The 24,887-nt window shown below is 37.1% G+C and overlaps 1 protein-coding gene across 4 annotated transcripts in view; it reads left to right on the forward strand.

Moving 5' to 3' along the window:
• DIAPH3 (diaphanous related formin 3) overlaps positions 1 to 24,887 on the forward strand; it is a gene marked incomplete at its 5' end in the record, with an annotated part of 566,313 nt that overhangs the window by 120,101 nt on the left and 421,325 nt on the right. For all 4 annotated transcript variants that reach the window (XM_080660806.1, XM_080660807.1, XM_080660808.1 and 1 more), the window contains one exon: positions 14,744 to 14,874. In XM_080660806.1, the coding sequence (XP_080516932.1) occupies positions 14,744 to 14,874 (131 nt within the window). The remainder of the gene's footprint in view (positions 1 to 14,743; positions 14,875 to 24,887) is intronic.

The raw sequence follows: 24,887 nt of genomic DNA on the forward strand, positions 1-24,887 counted from the left end.
CTCTCATGTAGCCTACATTTTAATAGAAGAGACAACCAATCAATATATACTAGTAAGACCAGGCCTGGGAACTCAAATAATTCGTATTACTTATTTTTGTATTAGTTATTTTTTACTATTTGTCCAGATTCTTCCTCAGCACAGAGCTTGAGAATCTGATGTGCTCATCTTTTCTACCAGGACAGATATCATTATTTATCTATGTATTTCATGAGGGGCAGTGCTTGGTAGATATTTGGAGGAAAGGTTTAGGAGGTAATTGAAATATATTGAATCACTGTCTAAGGAGTAATAGTACTGATGCTACTTTGGAAAGGAAAGAATGACCTCCCAAATTGGTAAACATCCCAAAACCGCATTGCCAAAACTTAATAAGGATTTTTGCTAGTTTAGTTCATTTCACTCGTTTTAACATGTTGAAAACTTGCTGCATGTAATAGATGCTCATATACTCTTGAAAGAATGAGTGAAACTAGATTGTTTTAACCAACTGCCCTAATGTGGTTTTGATTAAGATAGGATTTGTTAGATTTCTTAAATGGTTTGAGTTCCTGTTTTTCGGAATGCATTTAAAGATGAGCCAAATATTCTATTGCAAAGCAGTTTTTATTATGGTAGGAGTCATAAAAGGTAGAAATATGTTAATGAAGCCAGGTAGAAATAATTGAAGTACCATAGGAGAAATAAACTTGAAGTGGTGATTTGGAGGTCAGAATTACCTCCTGCTGAAGTGATTAGAAAAGGTTTCAATGGGAAGGTGTCATTGAGTAAGAATGTAGGACAGGTAGAATTTAAACATTTCGAAGTAGGGATGTGGATGTATAGAAGACTGTAGGAATCATACCAGCAAAGATGTATGTAGGTGGGAAAACCATGATGTGTGTGAGTGGTTGGGAAGTTGTTCATTTTTCTGTAGTGAAGTTGCCATGAAAGAGAACAGTGGGATATGAGGTTGAAAAGGTAGGTTTGGGGGGGAAAAATTGAATATTGAGTATTATGAGAAGAATGGGATGCTAAGAACGAGGCTCCTTTGTGTCTGTTATCAGGAGAAATAATTCTCCAGTATTTAGTCTCTTAAGTGCATTAGAGATAGGACATGTCAGGGGTTTCCTTCAACACACTTTTGTGATCAACGCTAGTAACTCTTTCCAGCTGTTTCTTCTCTGTTCTTTTTCTTTTTTAAAGGTTATAATAGAACTGAGAAGATGAATTCTTTCTTATAAGTTCACCTGGACTGGCCTTGTCTCTAACCTTACAAGCTGCCTCAGAGGCTCATGTTTCTGTCTCCTTACTGTTGCCACTTCTTGTACTTTATTTCCAATTCTGAAGTGACTTTCTGTTATCTGTGGGTTAAACTTTATTTCCCTTGGTATGAAGCAGGAGCCTTCCACGTTCTGTTTCTGTGTGTTTTGTGTTTTCTCCACACTCACTACACCACCTGTAATGTAGTCACTTACTTAGTTCCTAAAATATACTAGCTCTTTCACCTCTCTCTGTTATTTATTTCCCACTCCCCATCCTGTAAGACCTGCTTCTTGAATCAAGGAAGCTTTCCCTGATTACCTTGGCGACAGATGGGACATCCTCAATCTGCTCACTAAGAATGAATTTATATCTAGGATCCTCCATCTTGTAACTGTTTAGATGGTCTTTCCCACCTGATGGTGAGTACCTCCTGGGCAGAATTTTCTCCCGTGTGTGTGTGTGTGTGTGTGTGTGTGTGTGTGTGTGTGTATGTGAGTTTGTTTAAATCCTCATCTGAGAATATGTTTGTTGATTTTATTTTATTTTTTTTTTAGAGAGAGAGAGAGAAACATGATTTGAAGAAACATTGACTGGTTGCCTTTTTATTTTTTCCCCAGATATACTTAATATTCGTTTTTCAGAATTTAAATTCTTTATTGTGTAACGTATTACATTTGTCTCCTTTCCCCGCCATTGACCTCTTCAGCACATGCCATCATCCCCTGACTATCTGTGTCCATTGGTTTTGCTTATATGTATGCAGACAAGTCCTTTGGTTGATCTCTTACAACACCCTCCCCCCCCCCCCCCCCCCCCAGCCTTCCCTCTGAGGTTTGACGGTCTGTTTGATGCTTCTGTGTCTCTGGATCTATTTTGTTCATCAGTTTATGTTGATCATTATATCCCACAAATGAGTGAGATCATGTGATATTTATCTTTCTCTGACTGGCTTCTTTCGCTTAGCATAATGCTCTCCAGGTCCATCCATGCTGATGTGAATGGTAAGAGTTCTTTTCTTTTTTACAGTGGCATGGTATTCCATTGTATAGATGTACCACTGTTTTTTAATCCACTCATCTGCTGATGGGCACCTAGGCTGTTTCCAAATCTTAGCTATCGTAAACTGTGCTGTTGTGAACATAGGGGTGCAAATGTCCTTTCTGATTGGTGTTTCTGGTTTCTTGGGATATACTCCTAGAAGTGGGATTACTGGGTCAAATGGGAGTTCCATTTGTCATTTTTTAAGAAAATGCCATACTGTTTTCCACAGTGGCTGCACCAGCCTGCACTCCCACCAGCAGTGCATGAGGGTTCCTTTTTCTCCACATCTCTCTAGCACTTGTCATTTGTTGATGGTAGCCATTCTGACAGGTGTGAGATGGTACCTCATTGTCGTTTTGATTTGCATCTCTCTGATGATTAGTGACTTTGAGCATGTTTTCATATGTCTCTTGGCCTTCTGTTTGTCCTTTTTCGAAAAGTGTCTATTTAGGTCCTTTGCCCATTTTTTTGATTGGTTTGTTTGTCTTCCATTTGTTAAGTTGTGTGAGTTCCCTATACATTTTGGAGATTAACCCCTTGTTGGATATAACATTGGTAAATATGTTCTCCCATTCAGTGGCTTTCTTGCTGTTTTGTTTTGTTGATGGTTTCTTTTGCTGTACAGAAGCTTTTTATTTTGATGTAGTCCCATTTGTTTATTTTCTCCTTAGTTTCCAGTCTATTTATTTTTTGACCCATATTTAGCTGTTAACGTTATTTATATGAAGAATAATCTGAAGTATATATATTTTTTTACTGTTTTATATTTTTGAACTTTTTATTAACATAAACAGATTAGATTTGTAGCCTAACATGTGTATACAAAGATGCACCTTAAGTAGTTTTCTTCCATAAATCAAGTAAAAGAAAGAAGCGGAAAGTGCAGATAGGCTTACACTGTAAATGCAACAGTGACACTTGAAAGTACTACTTAGAATTGTGGAGGCAAATAATTTTGCAATTACCTGGAGGGGTTGAAGAACAAATTGCCTAGTTTTAAAGAATGGAACATCTGGTGTTTTCTTACCGACCTCCACCCCTCAAACCCCAGCCCACTTTTTTTTTTCTCCTCTTTTCTCCATTTTTGTTGAATGTCCAATGAAATTTTATTGTGGTTTTTCTTTTTACATAAACATAACACAATAAAGAAGATAGTGAACCAGTGACTAAAAGCATCAGCACATTTTTTCCCGCCTGTTCAGATCTGCCAAATAAATCTTAATTTTTCATTGAATCATCAAAGAGAAGCTGACAAATTAGAAGATACATGTTTAGTTAATCAGCCCCCCACCCCCCACACACAAACTCTTTGGGCTGTTTTTTTTTTAAATTTTATTTTAGTTTTAAAGTGTAATTTGTTGTTTAAATGGAACTAAACATTTTAAATCTTTACCTAAGCATATTTTTTCCCCATTGCTTTTTATTTTTTTAATATCTCTCCTTTGTTTTATTCCCTTTAACTCCCCCTCCACCCTGCACCTGCCTCAGCCAGGCCTTCACCACACTATTGTCTGTGTCCATGAAATTATGCTTATATTAAAAAAAACACACAAAAACTAACTTTGGGAAAGCAAAATCTAGCAGGCATAGATAGGGGTGTAGGAAACTTAGACTTAAAAAAAACATTTTAAGAAAAATGTTCATCAAATAAAGAAATAGACAAATAATATATTGACCTCCCATGTATCCATCTCTAAGCTTCAACAAATTATCAGTTTATGATCAATTTTATTTCTCTATATCTCCTATCAATACTCTATTGCTTTTTAGAGAGGATGGAAGGGAGGGAAGGAGGGAGGGAGAGAACATCAATGTGAGAGAGACATCAGTTGGTTGCTTTCTGCATGTGCCCCAACTGGGGTCGGGGAAACCTGTAACCCAGGGGCATGCCCTTGACTGGGAATTAAACCCGTGACCCTTAGGTCTGCAGGCTGTCGCTCTAAATCACTGAGCAAACTGGCCAGGGCTGGAACTAACATTTTAAAAGTTATACTGAAGATGCTAAATAAAACAAATGGCATTATTTGACACAGTATAATTTTCCCCTTTTGATTTCATTTTTTTTTAGCAAGGAAATATATAATGTTATCCTGTATAAAATATTTTAAATGGCATGTTTTAAAACCTAACTTAAAGATTTAAAAGGAATTCAACTTGAATGTACTTATCTAACCTCAGAAATAGTATAAAGCATAAAACATTAGTACATTTGACAGTTTTTAAGTATTTTAACTTAAATTTATAAAGTTGAAAAATCTTTAATATAGCATTAAATAAGCTATTACGGAATGAACACATCCATTTAACCGGTACCCAGCTGGAGAATAGGGCCATGCCAGCAAGCTTGAATGTCCCCATCACGACAGTTTCTTTTCCCCAATATAACTCCTGTCCTGACTTCTAGCACTACAAATTAATTATTTTCTGTCTTATAAATGGGTTTTAAAACATTTTATTATGGTAAAATTTACATAATATAAAATCCATCATATTAACCATTTTGGAGTGTACAATTCATTGGCATTTATCTTCCAAACATCTAGTTCCAGAACATTTTCATTACCACTAAAGGAAAAGCTGTGTCCTTTAATCAGTCACTCCATCCCACCCTCCTAAACCCTGGTAGGTTTGGCCAATAGAAACCCCTCAAACTGGTTCCTTTGTTTTTGGGCATATTGCATATCCTATTATGCTTTGAGCACGTCCTTACTATGTTGTATAGGATTTCCCAGGATCATCGTGTGCTGCCCTAACCCCAGCCATGGAATCAGCCCTTTCTCCAAGGAAAGTCCCTTTGAGTGGGGATTGCTTTTTAGAAACCAATATCTGGTTGCTAGATTATGGGAATTTAGGATATATGTGTGTTCTCTCTCTCTCTCTCTCTCTCTCTCTCTCTCTCTCTCTCTCTCTCTCTCTCTCTCTCTCTCTCTCTCCCTCTCCCTCTCCCTCTCCCTCTCCCTCTCCCTCTCCCTCCCCCCTCACTCTCCCTCTCTCCAGACCTGCTGCGCTGTTGGGACCCAGACTGACTCCCGCAGCACCAGGCGGGACACGGGACCCAGAGTCAGGTCCCTGCTCACCCGCGTGTGCCTCGCCACACATACAGCCTCCTGGTGACCAGTCTTTGGTCGTTACGGCGTCACGGCCACAGGCCTTTTATTAGTATAGATATGTGTGTGTATATATGGTACATACAAACATGTATTGCATTTGAATATTGTATGTATGTGGACATACATGTGCATATATAAAAGGTGTATATTAATATATAGAAAATACATATGTATATATACTCACCCATCTTATATCTAGTGTTTTTGTCTTTATTTTTTATTTCAGTTTTTTTTTTAGAGATATTCCATTGGATGTTAAGAAGCACATTTTATTTTTTAAAAAGTATGTATTTATTTTTCTTTTAATTTTTTTTTTTTTTCAGGGAGAGATAAAGAAAAAGAAACAAATATCAGTTTGTTGTAACACTTATTTATGCATTAATTGGTTGATTCTTATATGTGCCCTGACTGGGGATTGAATCTGCAACCTTGGTGTATGGGGAGGATGCTCTAATCAATTGAGTCACCTGACCAGGGCTTTTTTCTGTCTTTAGCTATCTATCCATATCTTCTATCTCTCAGAATAGCCACCCCCCTCTTTTTCTCCCCAAACCTCAAGTTTTTTCTGATATCTTTAATTTTCATATTCTGGTTTATTTCTGACATTGTTACACATTTAAAATACAGTTAGGTTTATTTGACTTGGATTTATTTCATTTTAGGATTTTTTCCCCATCCTTCTTGATTTTGTATTTTTCTCTTTGATTATATGAAATATCTAGTTCCAAAAGTCAAAACTGCACAAAAAGCCCTGGCCCATGTATTTCAGTGGTTAGAGTGTTGTCCCATGCACTGAAGAGTCGTGAGTTCAATCCTAGTCAGGGCATGTACCTGATGCAACGGATCAACCTCCCTCCCTCCCTCCCTCCCTCCCTCCCTCCCTTTCTCTCCCTATAAAAAAGAAATGTACAAACAAAAACACCACCAAAAACTTCACAAAGGGTATATTCAGAGAATTGTCACTTACCCTAATTTCTTGTTCTACTCTCTCGTCTTCACCATGCTCCCATCCACCCCTTGAAAGGTATGCAGTCTCATTAGTTTCACATTTTGTATCATCATATTTCTTTCTCCATCATTTTGTACAAATAAAAAAATTGTATTTTCTCATTTTTCTTTCATAAACGCAAAGTAATATGCTATATGTATTTTTTTGTGATGTTTTCACTTCAAAATATATTCTAAAAACCATGCTATATTAGTTCAGAGATACCTCATTCTTACAACTGCATGCTACAGTTGATGCAATGTGCTCATGCGTGTGGCTCACCATTGTTTATTCAGCTGCTAGTCTCTGGCTTTGGGTAGAAGCAGTTGACTGTTAACTATTATGGTATCTCACTTTTAAGACTTAAAGCTAAAATAACACCTCAGTTCTTGTTATGATAAGCAGGTAGAAGTTTTATAATACCAGGATATTGCATTCAGCAGTTGAAGTAACCCTTCTTAAATACATAAAATAGTGTAAATATTCAAGTGTCTTATTGAAGGCAGGGAGCCAAAGCAAGAAAGCTTTCCTGTGACCAGAAGGGAAGTTAATGTGAGTTTGGTAGTATGTTGTGAATGTCGTGAAAAAGCCTAAATGTAGAAATTTCTTTTGTTATTTTAAGTTAATTTCTAAGTGTCTAAACTAGTGTTCCGTCAGTCGTTTTTTATTCCTTTAGATATATTTTAGGAACTGAAAGAAGAACAGCATATTTTTATATCATATTTCTTTGTAATAATGTACTTGGTAATTCTAAACTTTAACGTATGTTACTTTTAATGTACTTTAAAAGCAGCCTCCAAAATTATAGCCAGAGTTCTTGCTACATAATGGTGCTCATTAAATGTGTATGAAAAAAAATGAGTAACTCTTTAAGGGAACTCTTTGATAAACTTTGTTTCTACAGCACTTCACATCACTCATAGCTCCTAGTATAAGTTTGCATAATATCATCTCTGAATAACAAATTTTATTAGCAATGGAGATCTGTTAGAGTTGTAAATGTTCTGAAAAGAAATAATTCATATTGCAATGACAGCTTAGTATTTCTGTTGATCAGTGACACTAGAGATGCTAGAAATCATTTGAAAAATGTAAGGAAATTGTTGCAATGCATTTTAATAGCAATATACATGATAGTAATTTAGATTATAATTACTCCGTTGGCAGCAACTGTGCTTACTCTTTTTGTACAGTGCTGACTCTGCTGTTTTCTTAAAATATTGTCATTATCAATGCAAACTATATCTTTAAATAGTCTCTACATTTTGTATCATCTTATTCATCTTAACAAGTCTCATCACCTAAATAATAGGTACCAAGAATTTAGGAATTATAATACTATAAAGAAACTAAGACAATTCATTTATGGTTACTGACGTAAATTAAAACCTATAGACATAGAGAGAGACACATACACCCATGGAGGAGTACACACACACTCTCTCATAACTCTGAGAACTTAGACTTCTTGACTATTTTGGCTTTATGTTGATGGAATCTTTGTTTTCTGCAGTTGATGAGCTAAAAATTACAAAGTGAATGTTATGGAGAAGGATCTTGAGTCTAATAATTAACTTCATACAAAAATTACTTGTAGTTTCAACCTGTTCTTCCAATCCCTCAATAATTAAAACTTTATATCTCTAGAACCTATATAGTTTGGGTCTTTATGTTAAATTCATAAAGAAAATCAGCACTTTTTCCTTTAATTATTTAATTGTCATATTGATATATTGATGGAAAATCAGCAGTTTTAATGTGTGATTAAAAGAGTACACTTTTGCCTGCAGTTGAGGATGTTATTTTTTTTAAAATTTATTTTTATTTTTTTTAATTGTTTGAAGTATGCAGTTGAGGATGTTGATGGTAAATTGTGGTATAGGCTTTTCAGGAGAAACAAGATTTGATTTAATGAATGGAATAATACTTTATAGTGATTTGATTAATGCTTAAGAATATAATTTCTGATTTCTGTGCTGTGTCAAAAGCAGAAATTTCTGTACTTTTGCCTAAAGCAGCTGCCATGTGTTTGATGCTTGATTAGGGACTGAAAGATCCCTGTCTTGACCCACATTGACATTATGCTGTGTCAGTGTCTGCAGAGAATGCAGACTTTTTAGATTTAGCTTTCTACTTACATTATTTTAAAAATCATGTTATCATTTAATTGTGGATTCTCCATAGTTGTATAGAAATTTAATTATTAAAAAAAAAGTCAGTTCTTCAGTATTTTCCACTGGTAACTTGAGGTATGGTATATTATTAATTTGTCATACAATGGTATTTAGTATTACTCTGCAAACAAATAAATAAGATACAACAGTGAAGATACATACACCAAATAATTCTTACACCTGAACTGAGATGACATCCAAGGCATTGAGGCAGGGACCGAAGAATTTGTTCCAAGAAGGGTCAAAGGAAATGGTAACTATTACCTTCTCTGAAGTAATGTTTGGTTTTAGAGAAATAGAAATGTAAGGGAAATAAATAATAAAGTGAGTGTTATGTTTTATACCTTAGAATATATTTAATGAAGATTCTGACAAGAATAATGTATGTACTTTCTGTTCTGCATTCAATGTTTTAGAATAAAGTTTACTAAGGGATTAAAAAAGATTTAAAAATTATGTTGGATAAATACCCTGCTAATTTTCATGATGTCAGGCGGACATCCTTATCAATGTGTTTGATGTCACAGGTGATAAACCTTTCTAAACATTTTCATGTTCATGGCTAATGGACTTGTAGATATGAGCTTCCTTCCCTTCTCTCCTCCTACTTCCCACTTCCTTTGAAGTTATGTAAAATGAAAGAAACATAAGAGCTGTGCTTAAAAGGAATATTTCATGTAACATAATATTTTCTTCCTCAATTTCCTGTTTTTTATACCTGTATTTTGATAGTAATATAATAAAAGGTGGTGGTGGAGGGCGGGGGGATTGTGCTGAGAACAAATTTCCCAATTATTTGGTCTGTTTTCTATGTTTTTAATTTGAAATATTTTCTTCTGATTAAGCATTTGTTTTTTTCCGAATTGTTTTTTAAACTTTGTTTCTTGTTTTAATACTCAGTCTTTGAATACTTTTCATTTTATTATAACCTCATTCATTCATTGAATGCCAGGCATTTTACAGTGATGAGTTAGGCCCGTGGTTGGCAAACTGCGGCTCGCGAGCCACATGCGGTTCTTTGGCCCCTTGAGTGTGGCTCTTCCACAAAATACCACGGCCTGGGCGAGTCTATTTTGAAGAAGCGGCGTTAGAAGAAGTTTAAGTTTAAAAAATTTGGCTCTCAAAAGAAATTTCAGTCGTTGTACTATTGATATTTGGCTCTGTTGACTAATGAGTTTGCTGACCACTGAGTTAGGCAGAGGCAGACATGCCCTAGTAGGTGCATTCTACTGGAAAGGAAGGCCTCACATACAGAGGTGCTGGCGTCTGCTGATAGGCTTCTTACTCCTAGGAGATGTGGCTCCCCAGCTCAATGCTTTTCTTCCTGCCACTACCACTGCCGTAAGCTTATTTCCTTCACTTTGTGATTTTTGTTTTTCCACCCAATCTCAACCACCCCTTATCTTGGAAAGTAAAATACAAAAGTCCTTTCCTACTTACTTAATATTCCCACTTTAAGAATTCTATAAACCTTTTAGAACTGCTAATTCATTTGATGCTGGTGTAATAACCTGGTTGTTACAAATAATATAGGTATGCCATTTACACAGCTGTGCGAAAAAGCTGCATTTAACATTCCCAGGTCTATTCTCCCATGATTGATAGGGGAAGGGACAGAATAAGGCAGTTTAGACGCATGTCCAGTAAGGTCTGAGTGACATGGGAAAATGCTTGCCTGGCAATCACAGCTGGAAACAGGTAATTGGGCATGGCCACTGCAAACTCTAAAATATAAACCTGAATATATAAACTTCCAAACAAAGGAAGATTGCTGTCTCTTGGCTCCAGGGCACTGTGCACCTGTGACTTCTGTTGCAGGGGCACGCTCCCCTGTGCCACATGGTGCACGGCCTGTTGGACTCCACACACGGACGAATAGACTGTAAGCTGGCCTGAATGCTGAACTGCACCCAGCTACAACATGAGACGGAAGCTCTGGACACTGGCCTTGTTTCTGGCTCTGCTGAACTCCCAGCTGCCCCCATTTCAGGACTGGCTTGGAGGAAATGGGACATTGGAGCCTGAGGAATGTAACTTTACACCAATAAAATCTTTCACATATCATCTCCCCATAGGAGCTTCTGAAAATGCTTCTTTCAGCTGCGCCCCAGGAACCTCCACCTCATTCCCACCAGTGACCGGGGAGTTTAATTCTTCAGAAACACATGACTCTACTATTTTTTTTTTTATATATATATTTAGTGTTTCTTCACCCTCACCATGCCTTTACTTCTCTCCTTATGGACCTTAGGCACACAGTCCTTTGTTCTCTTGTATAAACCTTGAGTTTACTTGTCTCCTTACATAAACTCTGCCCTTGGTTAAACTTCCCATCTCCTTTCCATTTGCACCTCAGCACAGCCTGCATTTAGAAGGAAGCATGTAGCCACACTGACTGGTGGTTCCCAAATGACCACAGCTGACCAACATCCTCTTAATACATACCTTAACAGATATCAGACCTTGTTATTTTCTGAAAAGGATTTCATATCTTCTCATACCTCCAGTTCTGCATTTTTACTGTTAGCTGATTTTATTACTGCTTCTATCACTGAACAATTGAGGAAGTAGACCTGCCATACCTCATTTCCTAATCACCAGATCTAACACTCGACCTGAATCTGTTCCCTTTGATTCTGTTGTTGCTCTTCCTATGATACGTTTTTCCTGCAACTGTGCAAGATCAATCGTTTCTCTTATATAGTAGGTCATTTTCTCTGTCATCTACTCAGTGTTTTTTTTTGTCTGTTTACTTGTTTGCTTTTCTGCATCCATAACTACCTTCTACATCACCAATTTCTTCCCTTTTGCTTGGTCATTCATTCCCATCAGTGTACAAACATGGTATAGTCCCCTCCCCCAGTCACTCCACAGTTATTGCCCCAGTTTTTGCTCCTTTTTTACAGAAAATTTCTTCAGAGTGGTACATTTTTTTTCTTTCTTTCCTTAAAGTTCTGATCAGGCTTATCTCCAGTCCAGCGGCCAGTCAAACTGATATTGACAAGGTCACAGTGATTAGTAGATGGTGACACCATTCATTTATTTGTTGAGGCCAAAAGCTTTGGCATCATTTTTAAATTCTTTTTCTTTCACACCTCACATCCAAACTATCAGCAAATGTCTGATCGAACTTCATCTTGAGTAACTCCTATCTTCCATCACTGGCATCTTTTACCCGGCTACTGTCAACTCGTGACCAAACAATATGCTAGCCTTCTTATTGGCCTCCTTGTTTCATGTTTTGCCATTTATGTCTGTTGCCACACAGGACTTAGAATAATTTAAAAAAAAAAAAAAGCTTATTAGATCTTTTCTCTGCTCAGTACCCTCCAATAATTTTTCACTCACTCAGAATAAAGCCTAAAGTACTCACTGTGGTTTGTAAGACCATATCAGTGGCTTACAAACTTTTTCTTAAATGGTCAAGATCATAAACATTTTAGGCTTTGTATATCCATAGAGCCTCAGTTGCCTTTGTCTTCCCCCTCCCTTTTCTCCTGTGCTTCCTGTTGTGTCCTTACAAGCTTCTTAAAATGTAAAAAGTGTGCTTAGCTCAAGAGTCATACAAAAACACTTTGCACTCAGACTGTGATTTTTCCATCCCGTCTCCTGTTTTATCTGTCTTTGTCATCTATAATTCTGTTATGCTCACCGGTATTCAAATGTGTCTTCTTGCTCTCCTTTGAATATACCATTCCTGCCTTAGGGCTTTGTGTTTACTTGGAATATCCATCTCCCAGATTTCCCATGTCCCCTTCTCCTTACTCGGGTCTCTGCTCAAATGTTATTTTCTTACAAAAAATGTCATTAGCTCAAACTGATAACTTTAATTAATTAGTTAATTAATTTTAATCCTCTTATGAGGATTTTTTTCCCATTGCTTTTCTCAGAGAGAGTAGAAGGAAGGGAGGAAGGAGGAGGAGGAGAAGAAGGAGGAGGAAGAGGAAGAGGAAGAGAAGAGAGAAACATTGATGTGAGAGAGACACATGGACTGGTTGCCTCTCACTAGTGCCCTGGGGTTGGGAGTGAACCCGCAACCCAGGTACGTGCCCTTGACCCGGAATTGAACCCATGACCCTTCGGTGTGTGGGCTGACGCTCTAACCACTTACCATACTAGCCAGGGCTCAAACTCGTAACTTAAATAGCTACATTCCCTATCACTCTCCTTTCATCTTCCCATTCAAGTAGTTGCCACCATATTTTGGCTTAGACTAAAAACCTAGAAGTCATCTTTGACTTTTTTTTAACCCCTGTATCTACATCATGTAAACAAGGTCTGACACATGGTAGGCATTCAACATATCCTTTAAATAATAAATGTAAAAGTTATTTTAATACAGAGTGGTGAGCCTTTTGAAAAAAGGAATCAATTGGGGGTGGGGGGGCTCAGTTAATGTGGCTCATAAACGGCCTGTCCTGAGAAGTTAGTCTCAACTCAGATCTAACTGCTACCTAGGAGTAGGCCTGTGCAAGGATGGGGCTGTGATAGTGAGATCTTGGTAAGAGGCAGGAACCTCAGGTGACAATGCAGAGGCCTTTAGGCAATTTATTGTCTAATAAATTGTTCAAGCTAGAAAATCTTTATATAACTGAAATAAAGAAATATTTTTAGCCAGTGAGTTTAGTCTGTTTTTCTTAGTGTTTATTGGAAAAATCTACTTGCTGCCCACTTAAAATGTCCACCTTTAACCCCATCCTCCAATCGAACACACCAAAAATTAAAATCTCTGCTTCTATGTCTTGAACTTAGAATGTAAAATGGTCCTACAGAAAAAATTGACACGTTGGTTTTGGTCTTTTATATAAATGGTGGAACCATACTATGCATTTTTTTGTTTGTTTGACTTCTTTAACTCAACATATTTTTTTTGGATTCATTTATTTTGTTGCATTATCAAATTTTGATGTTGTTGTGTAGTATTTCATTGTATGGATATAACCAAACTTGTTAATGAATACTTGGGTTGTTTCCAGTCTTTGACTATTATGAATAAAACTGTTCTGAACATTGTACGGATATATTTATTTATCGCTCCTACTTAACACCTAGTTGTGCAATGCTGAGTACTATAGTCAGTGTATATTTAGTTTTAAAAGAATCTGTTAAAACTCTTTTGCCGAGTGGCAATACTGTGTTATATCTCCACCAGTCATGTAGGAGGCTCCAGGTGCTTCACACCCTCACCAGTCTAGGGAGTGTATAGTGTTATTTTACTTGTGTTAGTCTGCATTTTCCTCCTGATATATGATCGTGAACATCATTTCATGTGATTATTGGCCATTCATATATCTTCTTTTGTTATTGGACTATTTGTGTTATTACTATTGATTTATAGGGGTTTGTTAAATATTTTGAATACAAACCCTTTATGAGAGATATTTATCATTGGGAGAGGCAGGCAGTCATGAGCCCTGAGTATCACTGTATATTTTTTCTGGTTATGCCAGGAACTGAAGGCTTGAATGCTCTTTACCCAGGCCATTTCTCAGGGTTGCATTGCAGTGGGTAACCTTAGAAGTGAAGTTATATTTGTCTATGGATAATGAGCAGGCTTGTTACTGCTCGCTATAAAAATGATGAATCCCCAGAGCTCAGTGTTCTTCCCTGTGAAGCAATCCATGGCATGTGAAGGCATCCATCACCTATAGGGACTCTGCATCATTCCTGTGGGAGTGGGTGGGTTGGGAATGAATATATACATAGTAAACTTTTTGACTCTTCCTTGGGATTCTTGTGTTTTCTGTCAGCATCCATGAAAACAGGAGCAGGCAGGCTAACTTAGCTTGTATGTAGGATAAAATCTCAGGCTTTTTGTGTTATTTGGGATATACATTTTAATAGGGTCATTCTTAATTTTGTTATTTGAGTGTGCCTAAAATATATTACTATATTTTAAAATATTTTCTATGATATGTACTTTATTGTTTTTCATATTTTTTATTTGAAAAGTAGTTATTTTAATTTGCAAATCTTTTGATATTATGTTACTATCTTGTATGGCTACCATGGATTATGAATTTATGGATTTATGGGCGCAGGTAAAGAAATCATCCGCGCAAAGTAATATTTGTCTGAATAGTTGTATACAGCCATTAATATGAAAGGTGGGGCTAATGAAATTGTTATTTTAATGGCTAATCTTTACACAATATGAATTAAAATTTTTTTGACTTATTTTACAGGGAAGTCTTAAGAGGAATCGGCAGATCTCACCTCAGGAATTCATTCATGAATTGAAAATGGGGCCTGCAGATGAGAGACTTGTAACGTGCCTGGAGTCACTTCGAGTTTCTTTGACTAGTAATCCTGTGAGGTAATTAATTTCTATATCTGACCATCATCGGGCATGTTACTAAATTAATCAGTTGTTATAAATCTGTCATTTTTACTTAATACTTCTGTAATTAGTAGCCAGTATAGCGCAGTAACTACCTAAGGTAAAAATTGAATGCATAATATTTCTATGTGTGAAGAAATTTAGTCTCAATTGTACTTTTGTATTTATTACTGAGTAATACATAGCCCATTAACTTTTAAAAAACTCACTTTTTTCCGGTTAGAATTTTTAAAAACTGAGGCTATTTTTTAAAAAGAGAACAGTGATGATTAGAAACTACTAATCTAATGTGATTGAGTTTCATTCTGAATTTTGGTATTGCATATGAATTGGCTCTTCTTGTTTGATATAGCAAGAAGTACCACGGATTTTTTTTTTTTTTTCCATTTTTGGAAATGGCCGTGTTAGGTTAGTGTCAGATTTAGCAAATATTTCCCAGTAAAATCTGAATGTTAGATATGCTTATACTAAAACAATTGATTTTCTGAAATACAAATTTAACTGTATCTGGCAATATTACTATAGGGGTGTCTCTAAATCAATTCTTAGACTTTTTAGTTGAGCATATTCTTAAACATTTTCAAGCAGAAGTTGCAATAAAATATCTGAGCAGTAGATTGGTTTTGACTTTATTGTATGTCAATTCTTATTTTTTCATAAAAATGTACCTGCATGTGCGTACATGATGAGGGTATGTGTGTATATATACATATATATTCCAAGGGCTAGAATGACAAACTATGATTGGTTGTTAATACGTAAAAGAATTCTCTGTGATATTCTACTATTTGAAGGCATTCCTGTAGTTAGGCTACAGTATGAAAAAGTCCTTGACTTTTCATACTACAAGTATTTCAGTACAGTATAAGTATTTAAAACAGAGGGGCCCTAATTGCTAAGTCATGAAAGTGAGTGAGGTTTAACTAAGGAGTGTGAACAGTGAAGTATCTTTACTATATTTCAACTTTATTTTTTCATATTTTGCCACTTCTGATCTGTTTTCTAGACTGTAAACTAATAGCAGGCAAGAGACCAGGGACTTCACCTATTTTATTTACCTCTATTTATTAGACCGTGCTTAGCATATGAAAGGTTCTCGGTAAAGATTTGTGGATTGAAACAATGAGGTTTGATTTTAGCCTTATGTCTTACCTTGCCTAATGATAGAAACTAAGTTGAATTAGGCATTTATTTGCAGACATAGTCATACATGAAGAGCCCTAGCTTCTAATGTTTTCTGTACCTGTTAAATGTATTCATTTAACAAATAATTATTGAGCACCTGCTACTTTTCTAGTACTATATTAGGTGTGGAACTTGAGAAAATAGCAAAGCTGATCCAGGCCCTGTTCCTATGGAGTATAAATTAGGAAGAGGGTATTTTGGGGTTGATTGGGGAGATATACTCATTTCTCAGTTTATCTGGCAGCCACTGGGCACTGGAGTTATTTATGGCTTTTCAATATAATTAAAAGAAGACTTCACCTTTTCTTGTTCATCTTTATCTTTTGAGTAGGTGAATATGATAGCAAAAGAACAACTGAAAAGGTTTTATGTGTAAATTCATGCACATTACAATAGATACAATTATTTTTGTGATTTTTACTTAAAAACACTGGGAAATAATGCTACATGTCTCTTTCATTTGAACTCCCCTCCCCCGCATCAAACACTTATAGAAATACTAGAGGCCCGGTGCATGAAAATTCATGCACTGGAGGGGGGGTCCCTCAGCCCGGCCTGCCCCCTCTCACAGTCCGGGAGCCTTCAGGGGCAGGAGGCGACCCGGTGATCAGGGGAAGGTGACACCCCATCACACCTCTGCTGCTGCCACTGGTGGCAGCACAAGCCTCGGCCAGCCCTGATTACCTGAGCCTCGGGCGGCCCTGGGTGGCTGGGCAGCTGCCATCCGAGGCTTGCCTGCACCTCGGGCTGGCCCTGGGAGGCTGGGGGGCTGAAGGGACTGGGGGATTCTGGAGGCAGGCAGGCCCGGCCTTGCCGCATGCCTGCTGCCCCAGCGGGGCTGAGGGGACTGGGAGCTGCCATCTTGTGGCTGTGGGTGCCGCCATCTTTGAAGGCATGGCAGTCAATTAGCATATTCCCTCCTTATTGGCTGTGGGCACCACCATCTTTGAGGGCAGGACAGTCAATTAGCATATTCCCTCCTTATTGGCTATAGGTGCCGCCATCTTTGCGACGGGGTGAGTGTCCGTTAGCATATTCCCTCTTTATTAGATAGGATTTCCCTAAGAATGGCCAGTTCTAGAATATCGTATAGAATAAAAGGCTAATATGCAAATTGACCAAACGGCGGAACAACCAGTCACTATCACGTGCACTGATCACCAGGAGGCAGACGCTCAATGTAGGAGCTGCCTCCTGGTGGTCAGTGCACCAGAAGCCAGGCTCACAGCTGGTGAGCACAGTGGCAGTGGCGTCTCCCGCCATCGTGGCAGCACTAATGATGTCTCACTGAAGGCTTAGGCCCGCTCCCTATGGGGAGTGGGCCTAAGCCTTCAGTTGGACATCTCCTGAGGGCTCCAGACTGTGAGAGGGTGCAGCCCGGGCTGAGGGACTCCCCGCTCCCCCTGCCCAGTGCTTGAATTTCATGCACCGGGCCACTAGTATTATTAGGAATCTAGAAGTGATGTGGATATTTCCTACTAAGTAGTCTTTTTAATAGAAAGGAATAGAAAATCTTATTGGATAATTTTTTTCTGAAATCATAGCACTTTATAGTGACAGAAAATTGAGAAGATACTTGAAAACATTTCTCTATCTAGTGCTCTGATTAGAGGAATGACTTAGCTGGACATGTATAACTGAAATTATGCCTACGATCAAACCTTTGGACTTTGCTGTCAGTTATTATGTATCTGTTGATAGTTATTGTTTATTTGTTTGTTTGTTTGTTAATCCTCACCTGAGGATATTTTTTCCATTGATATTTAGACAGAATGGAAGGGAGCGGGAGAGACAGAAACATTGATATGAGAGAAACACATCCATTGGTTGCCTCCTGCACATGACATTCAGGGTGCCGATCAAGTCTGCAACCAAGGTACATGTCTTTGACCAGGATCGAACCTGGAACCCTTTAGTTCCCCGGCTGAAGCTCTAACCACTGAGAAAAACAGGCTAGGGAAAAGTCAGTTTTTCTTATTTTCTCTTTTATATATACAATATGTGAGTAAATTTCAAGAGACAAGGAGTTCTAATTTTTATAAGCCTTTGAGATCATTGTTTAACCTATGGTATTACTGAGAAAATTAGAGTTGAAATTCTTTAATGTCTGTGGATAGAAGTTGAAAAAGAAACAAATGAACTGATTAATGGTGGCTCTCCAATGCTGCATCAGGATTTATTTAAATCAAACAATCAAGGAAAAGGTAGGAGGCACCATCCTCCCCCCCATCCTGGTGCCCCCCCCCCCCCATGATAGGCAATATTTCTAGAGCCATTCATCAACTTTTTATTATCTGGACAGTGAATTATGTAAAGTCCATTTCTTTATATACCAGATTATTTACCTTGTTTTAAGAAGAGTTGCTTTGAAGATTATGAAGTTCTTCTGCTTGAAGTTTTATTGATTATTCAATATTCTTGGTGACACTTGTGCACTAAAAGATAAAATTGCTTTATTTTTGCAACACTAGAGAAGACAGTAACTTCTTCAAATTATCAAATATTGCTTTTAGTGGATCTTGACATAGTCAGCAATTACATTTAAGCTATCAAACACGTTGAGGTGGAAACATAAAAAGGTAGACACTAACATCATTATGATGGATATCAAGCATTTTAGTCCATACCCTTCTATGCATAGAGCAAAGTGATTATAGAATGCATCTTCATTTTCACAATTTGATGCAGCTATCAAGTATAAGATTTTTCTCTTAGAAAATCCAGTCTTATCAGGTCTTTATGTTTTATGATTTTAGCCATTATTTTCCTTTAGTTATGGTTAATATTTTCAAGTTTACAAGAAGTATTTGTACATTATGAAGTTTAACTTTTGTTAAAAGATTTCAATGGAGATTTTGGAACTAGGTTTGATTAAATTAATAACTAATAACTTCCAGAAAGTCAGTTTAGAAAAATTTGTAGTTAAAATATATTTGTTTACTGCAAAGCCAGTGAGCAGCCTTATAATCTCAGTGTTCCATTTAATCAGTGTCATGTTTGAAATCTACTTTTTCTCCTTTGCTGGGCTTGAGAACACAAAGCTGGTGGAGGAGCTTAACTTTGGTGTTTATTTGTTTTGTGCCAGGTGCCATGTGCCATACGTGTGATAGAAAAATTTGTGGCAAGCAATGCAGTCAGTGTACTCATTGGCATCAACATGAATTGAAGAAAAAAATTAAGACCAAGCATTTTGAAGTTACTAATACTTTGACCTATTTAAAAATTATTTTATAAAATGTTAAACATATAGGGTGTCCCAAAAAATGTACACACACACTTTGAATAATTATAAAGGCAGTGTTTATTAAAATACATTTTATTTTCATAATTGAGCTATCAGCTTTTAAAGTGTGTTCACATTTTTTTTGGGTCACCGTGTATAAAAAGGCTGTTTGTCATAACAGTAAAACAAACACCCACTTGCCTATTAATGAGGCTAAGATATAGGATATTTCCTATACCTTTGAAGCTCACATGAATCTCTTCTTAATCCTACATAGCCTTCTCCCATTATCCTGTGGTGACTAGTACCTTGAATTTTGGACTTATCACTTTTTTTTTATTATAGTTTCACCATATATGTATCCTGAATATATTGGTTTCATATCCTCTTCAACTCTGTAAATAGCATCATCTTCCCTGCATTCTTCTGAGACTTGAGTTTTCCTCTCTATTATTTTTCATAGACTTATGTATGTTGATATGTGCAGCTAATCATAATGTATCACAATTAATAATTTTTTTACCTTTATTCTTACTAGAGGCCCGGTGCAAGAAATTCGTGCATGGGGAGGGGGGGCGTCCCTCAGCCCAGCCTGCACCCTCTCCAATCTGGGACATCCCTCTCACAATCTGGGACTGCTGGCTCCCAACCGCTCGCCTGCCTGCCTGCCTGCCTGCCTGCCTGCTTGATCACCCCCTAATTGCTCCCCTGCTGGCCTGATTGCCCCCAACTGTCCTCCCCGGCTGGCCTGTTCGCCCCCAACTGCCCTTCCCTGCTGGCCTGGTTGTCCCCAACTGCACTCCCCTGCAGGCCTGGTCCCCCACAACTGCCCTCCCCTGCAGGCCTGGTCACCTTTAACTGCCCTCCCCTGCAGGCCTGGTCACCCATAACGTTCTTCGCTGCCGGCCGGGTCACCACTAACTGCCCTCTCTTGCAGGCCCTGTCACCCCTAACTGCCCTTCCCTGCAGGCCTGGTCCCTCCCAACTTCCCTCCCTCCTCTGCAGGCCCATTTGCCCCCAACTGCCCTCCTCTGCTGGCCTGACCACCCACAACTACCCTCCCCTGCTGGCCATCTTATGGCGGCCATCTTTGACCACATGTGGGCGGCCATCTTGTGCGAGGGTGTGAGGGTCAATTTTCATATTACCTCTTTATTATATAGGATACTTTATTTTTATTTATTTTTTATTTTATTTACTTTATTCCAATAAAAAAAGCCACTGTCCTTGAGAGGCTCACACTTTCTTCTTTCTGTCTTCTTGACCTGGAGTAAACTGGGAGCCATCACATATGCACTTTCTGTTTGACAAATTGGTCAGAGATTTCAGTAAGGTAAAGACTTGGAGGCTTTATAATATTTTAAATATAAAGTGTTTTGAGTGATTTGGAAGTAGGTTCTGTATTGTAAATAGCATAAGTGATTATTTTTCTTCTTTTTTATTTTATTTTATTTTGTTTATTTATTTAATTTATTTATTATTTTATTTTATTTTATTATTATTTTATTTTATTTTTTAAGGTATTACAAATAGTAGTACATATGTCTCCTTTTTTTCCCCCATTGACCTCCCCCTCCCCTACCCCCCCGCACTTGTCCTCACACCCCCGTGCCCCCTAGTGTCTTGCTTCTATTGGTTGTGCTTATATGCATGCATATAAATCCTTTGGTTGATCTCTTATCCGCCCTCCCCCAACCCTTTCCTGCCTTCCCGCTATAGTTTGAAAATCTGTTCGATGCTTCTTTGCCTCTATCTATTTTTGTTGATTGGTTTATAATGTTATTTATATTCCACAAATGACTGAGATCATGTGGTATTTATTTTGCTCTGACTGGCTTATTTCCCTTAGCATAATGCTCTCCATTTCCGTCCATGTTGTTGCAAATGGTAAGAATTCTTTCTTTTTTACAGCAGCGTAGTATTCCATTGTGTAGATGTACCACGGTTTTCTAATCCACTCATCTGCTGATGGGCATTTAGGCTGTTTCCAAATCTTAGCTATTGTAAATTGTGCTGCTATGAACATAGGGGTGCATATATCCTTTCTGGTTGGTGTTTCTGTTTTCTTGGGATATATTCCTAGAAGTGGGATTACTGGGTCAAATGGAAGTTCCATTTGTCATTATTTGAGGATATGCCATATTGTTTTCCACAGTGGCTGCACCAGTCTGCATTCCCAGCAGCAGTGCACGAGGGTTCTTTTTTCTTCGCATCCTTGCCAGCACTTGTTTGTTGATTTGTTGATTATAGCCATTCTGACAGGTGTGAAATGGTACCACATTGTAATTTTGATTTGCATCTCTTGGATGATTAGTGACTTTGAGCATGTTTTCATATGTCTCTGGGCCTTCTGTATGTCCTCTTTCAAAAAGTGTCTATATTTAGGTCCTTTGCCCATTTTTTGATTGGATTGTTTCTCTTCCTTTTGTTAAGTTGTATGAGTTCCCTGTAAATTTTAGAGATGAAACCCTTATCGGAGATAACATTGGCAAATATATTCTCCCATGCAGTGGGCTTTCTCTAGATAGCATATGAATGCATTTTAAAAAATCATTTCTGATAATTTTTGTCTTTATTTTGTAGTTTTATCTTTTATGTTGGTTATAAGAATATATTGGAATTTATATTTACTTCATTTTCAATTTACTTTTTCCCTATTCTTCCCCCTCCTTTCCTGCTTCCTTCTGCTCCTTCTTCTCTTTCTGTATTCTTCCTTCTTTTCCTTTTTCCTTGTCCTTAAACTCTTTTGTATAGATTTTAAAAATTGGTGTGTGTGTGTGTGTGTGTGTGTGTGTGTGTGTTGTTTTTTTTTTAAATTTCCTAGAGAGAGAGGAAGGGAAAGAGATAGAAACATCAATGAGAGAAAGATTGATTGGCTTCCTCTTGCACACCCCTACTGGGATTTAGCCTACAACCGTGGCATGTGCACTGACTGGGAATCGAACCAGTGTCCTCTTGGTACATGGGATGATGCTCAACCAACTGAGCCACACTGGCTGGGCTTAGATAGATTTTTAATCTCTCCTTTCATTTTTCCTCATTTACTAATTTGGAAGACATTCATTTTTTTCTGATCCTATAACAAAAAAATTTAACATGCACATGCTTAAAAGAGAAATTTAACATGAATGTGCTTGAAAGGGACAAAAATAAGCAAGATCTCTTTTTTTTTTTTAAACCTAAGAATGCCAAATGACGCTCTCTTTATTTCTGTGCTATTTTTGTATATTTTTAATAATTTGTTTTTATTTACAATATTATAAATTAGCTATATTATTGAGTTTCACTACAAATATTTGTTTATATGTTTACAAACACATATGTACTCATCATTCATTTAAATTCTTGTACCTTTTTTTCCCTCTGATTATTTTACTTTTGCTTCAGGTACATCATTAAGTTCCCTTGATGAGAGTCTGCTGATGGTAAAACTCTCATTTTTATTTGTCTGACTATGACATTGTATTTGAAGGATGGTTTTCCTAGCATATAAAATTGAGAGTTTTTAATTTTCTCTTCTTAGTACATTGAAGATATTATTTTTTCTTCTGTCTTCCATTACTGTTTTTGAGAGGGCTGACTGCTCTTTATTTAAAAGTCTATTTTTTTTTTTTCAGGATATCTGCCTCTGTTTTTTAAAAACATTTTTTCCTACTTCTTTTTTAAAACATAGATTTTTAGAGAGAGAAGAAGGGAGAAGGAGAGAGAAAAACACTTCAATGTAAGAGCAGAACATCCATCTGCTGCCTCTTGCACATTCCCCACTGGGGATCGAGCCCACAACCCCAGTAAGTTCCCTGACCAGTAGTTGAACTTGCAACTTTTTGATGCTTGGAACGATGCCCAACCAACTGAGCCACAGTAGCAGGGCTTTTATGATGTTGTTTTCTTTCGTCTGTAGTTTTATGTGTCTAGATGTAATTATCCTTATTTATCCTGCTAATTTTGGAGGGCTTCCTGAATATGCTTGTTGTCTTTCATAAACTCAATGAAAATTTCAGCTATTATCTATTTGAATATTGACTCTATTTTTCTATAACTTTGCATATGTTAGGCCTTCCTACTGCATATACTATTATTTCCTAACCTCTTTATTATTGCCATCTGTTTGTCTCTCTCTACTCCAGTCTGGATTTATTTTTAAAAGATCTTCTAGTTTCCTAATTGGTTCTTCACCAGTGTCCAATCTGTTTAACTTATATATTGTCTTTTAAATTCTATTTTTTAATTTTATCCCTATAATATCTCTTTTGCTCTGTTTTAAAACTCCTTGTCATTTTTAATAATTTTGTGATTCTTGCTTATTTTTTAGTACCTCTTATTTGTTTAAACATATTAAATAGTTTTATTTTATATCCTTTGTCTATAATTCTAGTAAATGAAGGATTCCGAGTTCTAATCCTGGTGTTGTTATTTTTTTCTTTTCACCTTTTGTAATAGTTTGTTTCTTTGTGTATTTGGTAATTTTAGAGTGTGACCTCCTGTTCCTTAGAACATTTTCTTTGAGATTTATTTTGAAAATACATTCTGTTAGATTGAATTAATGTGTTTCTGCTACTGGGAGCATAGGGACACTAATGACCTGTTACCACCTTAAACTAAAATTATTGGCTTGTTGACAAAAGAATATCCAGCCTATAGAAAAGTCTTATAAGAGTTTACTTGAGCCAAAATTATGAGACATGTCCAGAAGCACAATCTCAAGAGATTGAGAAAATACTCAGGAGAATGACAGTTTTGCAGCTTATTTTATACATTAGAATCAAAGGAGAAGACAGAAAGGAAGTACATGAAATCCATTGGTGGCTGATTAAAGGGTTGGAAGCAAGAAAAGCAGGGAAATCTCTAGGACTGGAAAGAAAGCCAAATGGAGAAACACATAGTTCTATTACATTGGTGGGTAAAGGATAGTTAATAATTAACATTCACAGAACATAGAGATGGTAAGAAGAGAACAAGGAGGGCTTCTCTGCTCTTCTGCTCTGGTTGTCTGGTGCTGGCCATTCTGCCTTCCAGAGATAGGAAAAGAAGAATACCTTGGCATTTCATAGGTATGTTATTATAGATGCACAAAGACAATAGACAGGCTCACTTAAAGTAAAGAATGAAACAGGCCTAGGATATGACTTTGCACCAGGGCCCATTTTAACTAGCAGTTTTTATCTTCAAACAATCCTACATGTCATCATGTTTGTAAAGCCTGCCTTGTGCCATCTGCATGTCCCCTCCTGAGCTTGGCCGACTTACTATGTGGTCCCTTATTTTGTTCATAGGCTTGAAGGTTTTCTTTGTTTTTTGACCACATCGCATCTTACATGTGTCTGACTAGGATTATGAATTAAAACAAATTTGCTTTGCTGTCCTCATTAGGTGAAGCCTTATTGAGTACAGTAATCTTAGTTGTAGGTCATTGCTTTTTATCACTGAATATTTTGTGCCAATACCTTCTGGCCTGCAAAGTTTCTGTTGAGAAATCAGCTGACAGTCTTACGGGAGTTCTGTTGTATATAATTACCTGCTCTTCTCTTGCTGCTTTTAAAATTTTCTCTTTGTCTTTAACCTTTGGCATTTTAATTATGAT

This window comes from Plecotus auritus, assembly GCF_963455305.1.
Source record: "Plecotus auritus genome assembly, chromosome: 3".
NCBI lineage: Eukaryota > Metazoa > Chordata > Mammalia > Chiroptera > Vespertilionidae > Plecotus > Plecotus auritus.